Source organism: Laccaria bicolor, genomic scaffold, assembly GCF_000143565.1.
Source record: "Laccaria bicolor S238N-H82 LACBIscaffold_2 genomic scaffold, whole genome shotgun sequence".
NCBI lineage: Eukaryota > Fungi > Basidiomycota > Agaricomycetes > Agaricales > Hydnangiaceae > Laccaria > Laccaria bicolor.
In genome coordinates this window covers 2,254,380-2,268,574 of record NW_001889873.1, presented here as the reverse complement: position 1 = coordinate 2,268,574, position 14,195 = coordinate 2,254,380, and the positions used below count along the sequence as shown (strand labels likewise).

General features: G+C 45.6%; 2 protein-coding genes across 2 annotated transcripts; one reads left to right on the top strand and one right to left on the bottom strand.

The window, feature by feature from the left end:
* Window positions 1-373: 373 nt before the first annotated feature.
* On the bottom strand, window positions 374-2,745 carry LACBIDRAFT_322064 (uncharacterized protein; the record flags this gene model as incomplete). The annotated part of the gene is made up of 15 exons (XM_001874734.1): window positions 374-565; window positions 594-601; window positions 625-666; window positions 844-904; window positions 938-969; window positions 1,059-1,127; window positions 1,235-1,251; window positions 1,470-1,575; window positions 1,741-1,778; window positions 1,871-1,954; window positions 1,992-2,059; window positions 2,150-2,152; window positions 2,210-2,218; window positions 2,605-2,628; window positions 2,677-2,745. The coding sequence occupies 15 exons, from the start codon at window positions 2,743-2,745 to the stop codon at window positions 374-376; spliced, it is 822 nt and encodes a 273-aa protein (XP_001874769.1).
* A 4,507-nt stretch (window positions 2,746-7,252) lies between these two features.
* On the top strand, window positions 7,253-7,689 carry LACBIDRAFT_305817 (uncharacterized protein; the record flags this gene model as incomplete). Its single annotated transcript, XM_001875294.1, has 2 exons — window positions 7,253-7,380; window positions 7,473-7,689. 2 exons carry the CDS (start codon window positions 7,253-7,255, stop codon window positions 7,687-7,689), a joined length of 345 nt encoding a protein of 114 aa, XP_001875329.1.
* Window positions 7,690-14,195: the final 6,506 nt, after the last annotated feature.

The following is a 14,195-nucleotide window of genomic DNA, read 5'->3' as shown; positions in this document are numbered from 1 at the left end:
ACGACACAGAGAGGCAGGCTCTGGCATTTTGAAGCTGGGATATGGGTCATGAAGAATGGGAGAAAGTGAGTACCTACGCTGCATTGGGTATCTTGCACGACACTGACAACTTTCCAAGTACTTCAGCACTGCATGTGCCAGTTTTTCGGATGGATATATGTCACTCCAGGGCTCAAAACAGCAACGGCGATGTTTATGGGCTGTGGAGGCGTGAATGGAGCAGAACACGCTAAACGACAAAGTTTGAAGGTACAGCAGTGTGCCAATACCTTTTTAGAGCCAAAGTGCCAATGACAATATATCTGGTCAACAGAACAACCTCTATGATCCTTGGCACAATCAGGAACACGTTCGATGTGCACAGACTGAGAAGTCAGTACTTTTTGCATGCTGTAACAATATCTGACCCACTTTGTATTGCAACAAAATTCCATGTGGTGCTTTGCACCGTCCCTCTCCTCCACTTGACGAACATTCTCAATGATTGACTACGAGGCTCGAAGTGGCGATCATGTAGTCCGCTGGCCGTGTGTCCAAAACCTCGCAAGGAAAGGGTGTCCTTGTGCTAAAGCAAGAGGTAAGTACATACACACCTTCAACACTGGATTACAAGCATTTACTAACCTTCTTCAAACAGCTCCATGGATAGGCGAGGTGCTGAGGACACTGTTGACGACGTTGAGTTATGGCGCATAGATGCAAGGCTCAACACATTCACGATGGCACTTTAGCTCAGAGCTGGGCGGTCTGCTCGCCACTACCTCAGAAAAACTGGGCGCAAATCCTCGAAAAACTGGGTGTGAGTGCATAATTCCAATGATTACAGCATGAACATGTACTCACCTTGTTTAGCATGGTCCATTTGCCACCAAGCGAGGCTGAAAAAAACGAGCGTGAGTAGCACCTTCGAACACCAGAAAGACAAGCATGTACTAACCCTCACAATAAGCTTTACAAATGCTTGAGGTGCTAAAAAAATGAGCATGAGTAGCACCTTCAAACACCAGTTGCTGAAGAGGTAAGTCAACGAAAGGAACCAAAGTTTGTTTGACACTTACTGATGAATGGGACATCTAGGGATGTTACACGACATCGGGCATACATCCCTTGCATCTGTTTACAAACCCCTGGGGGTTTATTGAGAGAGTGGTGGTCCGCTCGTCACAGGGCCAACAGCCTATGGGAAAACAATGGTCAATACCTGTGTATTCTCGCGGGATAAGTGAATACTGACCTCTAACCTCGAACAGACTTGATTATAAAGTCATGCTCGTCGAGAGCAGCATTTAAAAATAGTCACATTCAACAAGGACACCAGTGACAAAGAAGCCCACAATAGCGAGGAGTGCGAGAGGAAGCAGAGGAGAGGGAAGAGAAGTGGAGGAAGGGGATGGGGATTTGACATTCAGTCACCCGGCTTTTATATATTTTTGAAGGGGCTGTATGGGTGTATCTAGAATAGCACGTACCTGTCAGGGAATGGGATGATCAGCTGAATATTCAGAACACTAGGATAGGCAGCTATCTTCACCTGAATGAATTTCAGTGAGGTAGAGAATGTGTGAGGAATTGGGGCTGATATGATCTGTATTACAAGCAGGCATATATATATAACCAGGACTCGTATTCCCATGCGAAGCAATGGCCCGCAGCCTGCAAGTTGACTTTACTTTCATTGTGGCAAAACCATGAGCTACATGGTGGGTACTCATAATTGACACGCCGTTGACTACAACTCACTTTCAGGAGACCACAGTCTTTTGCTGGAAGTGCGAAGCCTGCCAAGACCCCGGGGAAGGGCAAAAATATTAGCAGGTAGATGACTCAGATGTGCGTCTCATTCTGGGTCTTCATCATTTGTGCCCCTCACCTCTGAGTATAGGTTGACCCTGACAAGTCTACACTTGTCTGAGACCACCAAGGAGCAGCCATAAATGATGTATCAATTGCTGCCCTGTTGCACACAGTTATCGACTATACAAGCTGCTTACTTGTCAAGGAATTTCTTGCCACATTGTGCTACACCAACAAACAGATCAACCTTCAAATTGTTCTCTCCCTGCAAGAACCCATATCTTTAGATTTCCTCAAGACAGGGTCAGGTTTTGGCAGCCCTGATGATTATAAAGCCTCTATAAAATTTGCTTACATTCTAAACAGGAAACCTACAGAGTCTTGTGAGATTTTTCCATCTTATCCTTTTACTCACCTGGAACCTCTACTTACATCTGTGTCTAGATGCTCTCATCCTCTCCACTTAGTGTTTGAAAGTCCGGTCCGGTCCGGTTTTTTGGTGCTCAGTGCCTTAGACTGTAACCGTAACTGGTCCTCCCAATTCAAAAAACTTCAAAAAACCAGACCGAACCACAAGAGACTGGTCTTTTGCGGTCTTTTGCAGTTACAAGACTGGTTTTGACTGGTTCTGGTCTTAACCAGTTTGCAACTGGTCTAAACCAGTCTTTGTAGGGGTCAGGTGGCCAAGAAACAACAATATACTAAATATTTTAATGTACAAGGGAGGGGGTCACTGTACACGACTTGGTAACAATGCACACAGGTAACTACGGATGTCTTCACATCCAACTTGACCATTCGTTGACACACCAGGTCCTCGTCAACATACACCATCTGTCCATGTACCGTCATCGTTCTTCTGTTATGTCGCCGTCAACATACGCCATCTGTGTCGTTCATCCATGTATCGTCGTTCCTGTTGTCCATCTGTGTGTAAACGTCATCGTTCATGGGTTACTGGTTGACATGTTATCGACGGCAACATGACCCCTGCTTCTCATGTCAAAAAAGGAGAGGGGGAAGGGGGTAACAGTTGCTCACCTGGATCGATGTCAACCGATGTGGTCATCTCTGGCTGCTACCTGCCATTTGTGGGTGTTGTCGTCATGCCAAATCGTCGTTGAAATGGTGTGGACTCAATGATTCAGTTGGTGATGTGGCGTGGCCACGTCGTCGTCACTGTTAGCATGTGCAGGCATCGTCGTTGGGTGGTGTTGTCATGCCAAGTCGTCATTGAAATGACGTGGGCTCATTGATTCAGTTGGTGACGTGGGGTGGCCACATCGTCATCACCGTTAGCATGTGCAGAGATGGTTGGGGTGGTCGAACAGGGAGGGGGTGGTTGTGGTTGCAGCCACGTCGCTGTAACAACATGCCCTGATCTTTGTGTGAATAAAGGTGAGAGGGAGAGCAGTCACATTGCTCACCTCCAGTAATGTAGATAGTGACGACGTGAGTCGTCGTTGTCACTATCTGGACAACATGGGACATCCGTTGACATGCCATGTTGTCGCCGTCCATCGTCGTCGTTCATCCGTTGGGTGGTGACGTGGCCTTGCCAAGTTGTCATCATTTTCTGCGTAGTTGGTGGAAAGGGGGTTCAGGGATCTGAATGCCAGACCAGGGGTTGGATAGGTAGGTCAGCCATAGGCCGAAAAAAAGATTTTTGGAACCCTCTATGAGATAGTCCTAAATTGGTTTTCCAAGGTGATTTACAGTATTTCTGCATGTAAAATATCATTGTATAGTACATTATCTTGACTGGATATTATATTTCATTATATCTGGCCCAATTTCTGGCTTCAAAATTGTTTTTCACAGTCTAATCTTCATCAAATTTTTGTCTAATGTTTTAATCAATCACAATTTACTGACAAAACAGTTAGTGACCAGTTCTTGACACCGATGGGTATGCTGTGTGACCTGATTTCAAAACTCGAATCATCTTCATGCTTTCGACACATCAGACACTCTAAACAGATGCCTGTGTGGTGTGGTATTGCACTCAGAATGCAATGGCTTGGTAAAATGTAAAAGGGTTGGATGTGAGACTCAATGGGTGAGTATCAGTCTTGCAAAAGTTAATCACTACACTCACTTATTTTTTAGTGCCACCTACAATGTGTTGCATGGGAGATAGCCCCACGAAATTGGGTATGCGAAGCCTTAGAGGATCAGAGGGATCATGATGATGATGTCATATTGCCATATATAGGCATGTGCCTGATTACATAGGTTGGTAGGTCAAGCACACAGGGCTTTACAAAAAAATTCGACCCCGGCTACTTTTTTTAAATTCTTGAACCCCCTTGGTTGGCGGCAGTTGAAGGATGATTGCGAGAGGTGGTGGTTGGTGGTGGCAATGGTGACGGATTGGAGGTGGTCGCAGGGATGGTGGTGTGGTGGTGGTTGAGAAGAAAATACTTTGTTTGTTGATGAACATTACTATTTGGTTCTCATCAAAAACATATGAGGTTCAATCTATTCTAAGTTTGGCCCTCAAGACTCGAGCACGAAAGACTGGTCTTTGACCAGTTAATTTGGTTTTTGCTCAGTCTTGAATTATTGAAAGTCGTAGAGGACCGTAGACCAAACCACAGTTACGGTCTTTGTCGGTCCTATTAATTTCCAGTCTTGATCGGTCACGGTCCGGTCTGGTCACAGTCTTTTTCCAGTCCTGTGACTGGACTTCCAAACACTATCTCCACTCTACAAATGGACTCCATGAAAATTGATGGCATCGATACACCGATTCCACTCATTCCCAAAATCGTGTGGCTCAACATCCTAAACAAGAACTCCTGGGTCTCATCCTATATTGATTTGGTGGGTGGCATTCAGCAATATTGTAGTAATATCAGTAAGTGTTCTTTGGGATCAAGTATATATCTCTGGCTGATTTGGTGAAGCCTGAGTACACAGCAATGCTGTTTCCCCAGTTTGGACTCTTGCAGATTTCAACATAACCCTCTCCACTTCAACTTTTTCTCCAAACACCCAGGCTGGTTTACAAGCTTTTATGGAAGATCATCCTGCCATGGAACACTTTTAAATCAGGTCTGTCTCTTTAAACACACTTTCTAGATCATACTCAGTTGTAGAGTGCAGAATGTAAAACATCACAGAGCAATGGGACTCTAATAGTGCATAATTAATGTTGCAAGTGTGAATCAAGTGCTTTTTATTATTATCAGCACCATGTGCTTCGTGCTTTCTCCGGAATCTGTCTTCTCAGTGTCCTCAACCCAGTTGCTGCTTTGAGGCCCAATTTTCCCAACTCTCATCATGATGATTCTGTCACAGGTCATGTGCACTAAAGCTGGCCAAGAATTTGACATCTCTGGTTGGTAGGCTCGTGACCAGCCTGCATATGATAACTTCGATCAAGAGGCTGCGAGCGGAAGATCCTGAGAAAGCGACTCCCTTTGTCTTGTCCAATCAAAGTCCCAAAGGAGTTGAATCCAGGGTCCAATATATCGGCCAGGTAAGACCAAATCAAGCCAGCTTCACTTCGATATCACTCGCTGCAAAACCTGGTTGATTGCTCATTGCTGCTCGCATTCCTACCCACCATAGCATACCACTGTGAGTCAAAACAAGTAGGATTAGTAACTTGCTGCACTTTGTAGTAGCTGTGCTATAGTCAAAACATGTAGGATTCCGGGTAACCACAGCATTGAGAAGAATCCTTATAAATACCATGCAAGACAGCATTCCCTGCTGCAGACACCCAAAATGAAAAGTTTATCAAATATATCAACACCATGAGCCACCGAGAAACAAAGATTTATACCGCTTTACCCAAAACTCCCACTGAGACGGTGCAATTCCAGATGTTGTCAGGTGCTTCCGCCAACTACACTATCTTCCAAGAAATCAGAACCACTGGCAGCACATTGCTTGTACAATGCAATCTTTGCAACAGATACCTCCCGCTTACAAAACATAAATCTACAATTCACTATCAAAGACACCAGGAGTGTGATTTGCAGGGATGTTCAAGATCAAAACAATGCTGCTCATCTCAACATTGCTACTCCCATTCAATCACAACCCAGAACAACATTCATCAACTCTTTCCAAGAACTGAGATTCAGTAGAAGTTACTTGCCACTTACCAATTCAGCTTCCCCTTCTGCTACACCAATGCAAACCTCATTTTCATTTGATTATCCATCCCACAATGCACCTGCGCAGTGTGCTGATCAATATTATGACCTTCCACCATCATCTCCACCTCCTTTGAGTCCTACATCCAACTGAGGGAGCAAGCATCAAGGCTTATAAAATAGTGTTTCTACACAGTTTCTATTAGTTACACTGTGTATTTAGTGTTACCGTGAATACTACAAGTCAACTACAAGTCTATCGCATTGTGTGTGCTGATTTAGTCTCCCATATAAGACCCTGGATTCAACTCCTTTGGGACTTTGATGGGACAAGACAAAGGGAGTCACTTTCTCAGGATCTTCCGCTCACAGCCCCTTGACTTCGATATACAGGGTGGTCCATCTGAGTTTAAATCCCTGTACTGCGCAGCTCCCACGCCTGTTTCCATAAAAGGTTCAATGATTTTTGACCTCCCCTTAACAATCTGGTCTGGCCCGCGCCAAATCTTCCTGGTCTATGATTTCCCTGTGTCCAACCCAAAATTGTCTTTCAGCTATGCACCCCAGAAGCACAGCTGATATATTTATATTAATCCTTGTGTTTTCTCTAACATTGAATGTACATATTTTATGGCAAGAAAACAAGAACCTCCCAAAAATATAGGCTACTATCTACTCAAACGAGGAGGGAAAAGAAAGAACAGATAGCTAAGTGACAAAATGGATGAAGTACAGAAATCCGAGAAGTTGTCTGGTTTGAATGCAACCACTCCAGATTTTACAGATGTGCCATTCGTGGGGAAATGTGTTGATTTCATGCAACAGAGACCGTGAATACAGTGGAAACGCGGTGCACATCATGCGACACATGCTTATTGTTTAGGGGAGGTCAGAAATCATCGAACCTTTTATGGAAACAGGCATGGGAGCCGCGCGGTACATGGATTTAAACTCAGATTTACCAGTCTGTATATCAAAGGTACTTCTCATACAGAACAGTCACTGGTCTATCTGGTTGGGGTCAAAGCTCTGCAGAGCCCATGAGAAATCAGACCGCTGCCATTGGACAGAGAGGTCTCGCATGGAGCACTTATCAGGAGGATGAATGTATATGTTGAGCAAAGTGGTCAGAGGATCCATCTATGGTACATCAAGCATCCCAACCACCACACAAGCAGAGGCGGAAAAAAGGTGTATACATTCACGACAGGATGGAGCATCATGTGGCTGGGTAGGTACAGCTCAAGTACAGCTCTTCCTCATGCGGCAGGGGAGGCGTGTCCTTGTTGGGGTTGGGGCACTGTAGATGGCTGCCTGGCAAAACCGATGTTGGAGTGAGAGGGACCTCAATGACAGCAGGCCCAATTGTGTACTGCAACTCGGTGGGGGTGAGGTCGCCCAACCTGTCTGACAACGGATCAGGGACTTCAGGCCCAATGTACACTGACACCGCCGGTGGGCTGGTGAACAGCTCCGAGTACAATGCTGCATCAGTTTCTCCATATTTTACTGAACCTTTCTTTCCCAGTGGAAGTCACACTTTCTGACTGGATTGACTCTGGCACCCAGGCTCATCCAGTTCAGTGGCCATCAGCATTTCCGTCTCCACTTGGTACTTTCTATACTCAGTGGAAAGGCTGTGCAGATAGACAAGATTCGTTCTGACGATAAGGATCCCAGTTTGCAAGGTTTTAAAAGACAGAAACTTTGTGCACCAGAGCCAACACTTTTGCAGACTTTGGAATCAGCCTTATGTCTCCTAGTGTTTGGAAGTCCGGTCTCATGACTGGAAAAAGACCGTAATCAGACCAGACCAAGACCGCAAAAAACCGGACCTGCGGTTACGGTCTTTTATTTTTGAGAACTAAAGACCGCAAAAAAACCGGTCTAAATGGACCGGTCTTTTGTAGCCCCTTAAATACCCTTCAAAACGCACCCAAGCACGTATTAATTGGTTCAGAATTGACAAAGATATAAATAAAAATGTAAAATTTCGTTAAAAATAGTAGATGTACACGACCTTTTTTATAGAAACACCAATTCTCAACGGAACTTAACGTTCTTGGGCTCTTTTTAAAGCTACGAAACACGTTAACAAATTTACCGATTCATAATTTTAAAATATTGGCCAGAAAACCGGTCTTAAACCGGTTAAAACCGAAGAAGACCAAGACTGGTCTATAGACCGCAAAAAGACCGCAGACTGCGGTTTTTTGCGGTCCGGTTCAGTCTTTTGACTTTTGGGAAAAATGCGGACCGGTTACGGTTACGGTTAAGGCCCAGAGGCATCAAAAAACCGGACCAGACCGGACTTTTAAACACTAATGTCTCCTAGAAAAAGTCACCAATGGCACAGTCATCAAAATATCAATCACCATTTCCCTGCCCCTCTGGCCCAGCTCGAGATGGAGATGGCTGTCGAATTGCAGTTCCCGCATTACCCACACTCACACTTCAGGCAGCGACAGATATGAAGGGCCACATAGGTGTAAACATAGGCACTAAAAACTGGAGAATAGACCAAAACCAGTGTTCCCCTCACATATTTGCTCTCATTTTCTAAGTTTGGTGATGGAATTTTATATCCAACATATGCATAAAACAAACTCACAATAAAAAAAAGGATCAGATCCAAAAAATGATTGAATAAATATGATCTAAATTCATATTTAGAATTTGCTGAACTTCCTGGGCCAAGATTTTAGCATATTCTAAATTTGAACTCAAATTATATTTATTTGTTCATTTTTTGGATCTGATCCCTTTTTTTATTGTAAGTTTGTTTTATGCATATGATGGATGTACATTTCTATCACCAAACTTAGAAATTGAGAGTAAATATACCAGGACAAAAGAGGTTTCAGCATATTCCACAGTTTTGAGAGCATATATTTATACATATCACCTTAAACAAGGGATGATCAGGCAGTTAAGCGAAGTCTTTGACAGATTCTAGGACAAATTAATCATTTTTGCACCTGTTATGTAATTAAAGCAGACCTATGGGAATTTTTTTATTTTGACATTGTGTTTGCCTATTGTGTGAAGGTGATGTCCAAATGTAAAAAAATCGAGTTTAAACAATGTGTTTACTCAAGTCCAATAGAAGCCGATAGTGTTTAAAGGTTCAGTCCATAGGACCGCAAAAAACCGGTGGACCGAACTGAACCGGACCATGGTCCAGTCTTTTTTTCGGTTGCAGTTGCCCCAATTTGGGGTTGGTCCGGTTGCCGGTTGCCTCATTTCGAAAATATATTAAAACTGTTCAAAGACCGGTTTTGATCGGTTGCAACCGGTTAAACGGTCACATGCGTTACATACCCTTGTAACCACGTTTATTACCTTTTATTGTGTTTTTGTTTCATCAAAAACGGTTAAGAATTGAGAAAGATATAACCAAATCCATATTTTACCCAAGTCTCTATGAGATGTAATTCGGTTTCAGTCATAGCTATGTCAAATCTTCATTAAATCTCTTCAAAATTGGTAGAATGACAGGTATTTACATGCTTTACTATTTCATATAACCCGTTTATTTTTCAGAGTAATAATAGTCAAGATACAAATGGTTTATATTGGTATAATAAATTATACGCAAAAAAACCGGTCTGGATCGGTCTGAACTGGCTCCATAGACCGAAAAAGACCGGTCCTAGGTGGTTCAGTTCGGTTCCCTCAATATCTGGGTCGGTCCTAGACCGGTTGCGGTCCACGGTTGCGCGTTTTGGGGGCAAAAAACCGGACTGAACTGAACTTGCGAACACTAGAAGCCGACCAAAGGCTAGCTGCACGCGCACAACAACAGTCATGTGTCCGCTGACACACGACCCAGAGCCGCTGCTCGCTTTTATCTTTCATCTCACGTGTTCCACGCTTGGATGCGCACTATGAGGTCCTAATTTATTTTTAGATCTTACCCCTCATGGTTGAGGAGTGAGCTTGAGACGCCCCTTTCCGATAGGCTCTCGTCTCAACATCTCACTCCTCAACCAGGTAAGATCCCCAAGTTTTTATCTAGACTCTTGTCTCGATTTCTTACTCCATTATTCAGTGTTAACATATGAATTTTTCGTCACTAATAATACTACGTATTCATTGTTCCTCAATCTGTCTCATGAGTGAAGGACATGCAAACCTCTTTGCGACCGCAATGCCAGAAAATGGATTGTCCAGCACTATGGGATCGAATCCAGTTGGATGAAGCAACGAAGATCAGACCAACCCTACTGGACAGGATGGACCTGGAACTGGAGACCGAGCCAAATCTGTTACGCAGGATGAGAACCTCTACGATGACACAGGAGAAATCCAAGTCCCAGCTCGAAATAATGGGAGCCATGACGACCTCGAGAAGCCTCAACTCAAGGAAGAATCAATCAGATATATGGACGATACGGTCGATAAATTCAGGCGAGGAGAAATTACAAAACTCAAAGCCTTATCGAGCATTATCGGGACGCTTAACTTCGACCCATCCAAAACTAACAGAGCGAAAGATGCCGCCATCGAAGTCTACGCTAAAACCCTTGATGAACACACAGCCCTCGCTTCTTCAGCGATTAAGCAAGGAAGGCATGCCACGATTGGACTCAACCGCAAATCTGCTCAACCTGAGGAACATGAACTTGAGACCGTTGGCACTAACTGAGCGATTGACGAACTCATCTCTCAAATTAGCAAAGACAGCAACAGGTCGAAAAGGGGGAACTCGCCTTCAGGATCAGACGATGACGACGATGGAGACAAACCCTCGAACAAGAAGCGAAGAATTTTCGAATCCAAGATGCCTTGGTATAATCGAGAGGAAGAAGCCAGGCAAAGTGGAAACAGAGATTGTGAAGAGTCTCGACGAACTCTCCAACTCTTCGCCCGTGATTACAAAGTCGTCAGGCAGTGGATCCAAAATTCCAGGACCGCGCTGCTCAGTTTCCCCACTTCAGAATGGGACAACATCATCAAGGGACAAGCTGTCAACCTTGATGCAGTGTTCTCCTCACTGCACCACATTTCCACTCCTAAGGAGAACATTGGATGCATGGGATCAACTGAAATTTCCCTTGGCCGATCAGATCCAGCAAAGAAAGTCCAAACGAGTGGCGAGTGGACCAGTGCCTGGAATGCCACCGTCAAAGCGATTAAATTCGCTTTCCCTCACAGGGAACAAGAACTCAGGGGTTACGGGGAGTATATCGAAGGGCATTTCTCTGCTAGAATCACCTCTGCTCACAGGAAGATCATTCTTTACGACATCGCCATCCGAAACGAAGTCAGGGGCGCCCAAAATGCCCTTCTCACTGACACCCATCGCTTCATCAGATTCTACTCCGCCATTCTCATGCCAGACGGAGTCGAATCAGACCATGTCAGATTCGGAACCAAACGATCTTCGGGGAAAGCCACAAAATCTGAGATCTGTAATCGCTTCAACTCATCCAATGGATGCAGGAACTCTGCGGACGACTGCAGATTCCGTCACGTCTGCAAGAAATGCAAACAGCCAACCCACGGGGAGAGAAATTGCGATATCAAGGAGGGAACTAGTGCGTGAATTGCACCCGAAATACCTCAGGTACAACATTTGGGACGGCGCTAATATCTTCTCTCGTTCTTCTGCTGACTGGACAGAGACCGCCTCACCTTTACCTGAAATCCCCGTTTCTGAATTAAGCAATCCCATCGCAACTAGAACAATCAATCAAAATCCGCACTTATTTGATATCATCACCCCCATTTTCGTTGACCGTTTCGAGGAACTACTCGAAAACCACCCAAACAAACCCTTTGTCAACTCCGTGTGCAAGGGTCTCTGAGAAGGTTTCTGGCCTTGGGCCGATACCCGCTTTGGAGAATATCCTGACACACTTGACGCCTCACTGCCTGAGCCGGATAACGTTGAAGAAGCGCATTTCCTGAGAAATCAACGAGACCACGAACTCTTCAAGGGTCGTTTCTCCGAATCATTCGGAGACAAACTACTACCCGGCATGTATTGCATGCCCGTCTTCGCTGTCCCCAAACCTCACTCGACTGACTTGAGGATGGTCACTGATCAAAGTGCAGGGAAATTCTCGCTCAACAGCATGATTCCGCGCGAACGAATCATGGGTTACCCGCTAGACAACTTACAACATCTGGGGCAATTCCTCATTTCCCTGAATGACTGTTTTCCTGACTCACCTCGTGTGCTGTTCAAATCGGACGTTGCTGAGGCTTATAGGCTGCTCCCAGTTCACCCTTACTGGCAAATCAAGCAAGTCAATCGCATCGCTGGGTCTTTACACGTCGACAGGAACACAGCCTTTGGTGGGCGCGGTTCAGGATGTAATTGGATCGCTTTCATGTCGCTTGTCTCATGGATTGCGAAGAAGAAACGGGGAATTGAACTCCTGGGTACATACTCGGATGATTCTTTTGGCCCAGAACTCGCACGAAACGTTGCCTACTATCCCCCGTACCGCAAGCACATGCCTACCAACCAAGGCAAATTGCTCCAACTCTGGGACGAGATCAATCTACCCCACAAAGAAAGCAAGCAAATCTTTGGATCACCGCTCACCGTCATCGGCATTGAAGTCGACACCAACACGCTCTCCATGACGATGCCGCCCGACACGCTACAAGAATTGATAATCGCCATCCACGAATTCACCTCTTCGAAACACAAGTTCACTTTACGCAAATGGCAAAGGCTAGCAGGATGGATCAACTGGAGCTTTAATGTTTTTCCCTTGCTCAGACCCGCGCTCAACCACTTTTATGCAAAGATAGGTGGCAAATCCGCTCCAAATCAATTCATCAGGATCAACAACGCTGTCCGCGCCGACCTCACCTGGGCCGCCAATCATTTGGAGCGTGATAGCGGTGTCCAACTCATTCAACAAATCTATTGGGACAAACATGCTGCGGACTTCACGATTTCTTGTGATGCCTGCTTAGAAGGCATGGGTTTTTGGATACCTGATGACCGCGTCGGTTTCTACTCCCCTACCCCCAGCAGAACTAGCGAAGAGCACATCTTTTTCTTTGAGGCACTATGTGTTCTATCCGCCATACATCACCTCACTGATGTCCTCCGTGTTTCCCCCACAATGAAACTCCTCATCTACACCGACAACGACAACACTGTTGCCATCTTCAACACCTTGAGATGCCTCCCTCACTACAACTCCATCCTCATTGATGCCGTTGACACTTGCATTACCCACGACATACAGCTCAGAGTCCTCCACATTGCTGGAGAACTCAACTCCGTCGCTGATGCCATCTCCAGAAACAAATTCGACGTCGCACGCCAGTACGTCCCGGATCTCACCATCTCACCATTTCTACCCCCTCAATTGCCGCTGGGGGCAACGAAAAAATGATCCCCACCACCGTGCGGGCCAGGCAACCCCACAGGGAGCCCTGGTCACGGGAGAGGCTGCTTAGAGAACGAGCCATCGCCCTTGGTCAAGCAATTGACAACTCTACATGGAAAAACTACGGTTCTGCCCTGAACTCCTACCTCAACTTTATCAAACTACATGATTTCCCTCTTGATCCGACCCCTGATACTCTTAGCCTCTTCACAGTCTACATGTGCCACCACATCAAACCCGGCTCTGTGGCTACTTACCTCTCTGGCATCTGCCAACAACTCGAACCCTATTTCCCGAATGTATGCACCGCCTGCAACTCTGCTCTTGTACATCGTACATTGCAGGGCTGCAGACGTTTACGCGGTTCTCCAACTTCTCGCAAACGTGCCCTCACTCTCGATGACCTTGCAAAAGTCGTCAACGCGCTTGGCAACTCATCTGACTACGATGACATGCTTTTCCTTGCACAATTTCTCACCGGCTTCTTCGCCCTCTTCCGACTGGGTGAAATGACTTATCCCGATGACCCTCAACTTCGTGACCCCAGAAAGGTCACCAAGAGAACTTCTGTACGTTTCTCCGATGTCTCCTTTCAGTTCTTTCTGCCTGGCCATAAGGCCGACAGATTCTTCGAAGGAAACACCATCATCGTTCGGAAGAATGCACGCATCTTCGACCCTCACAATCGCTTTCTCGCATACCTACACGCCTGCGACCACAAGTTCCCCTACAGCTCGCCTCTGTGGTTGACCAGCAACAGTGTTGTGCCCACCCACACCTTCTTCATCAGACGCCTCTGGCGCTTTTTCGATTCCGACACTGCTGGCCAATCTCTCAGAGCCGGAGGAGCAACTTCCCTTGCTGAAAATGGCGTGCCACCCGCGATTATCGCCTGATCTCCTGGCTTTGGCTATTTTTTCTCGTCACAGTCACC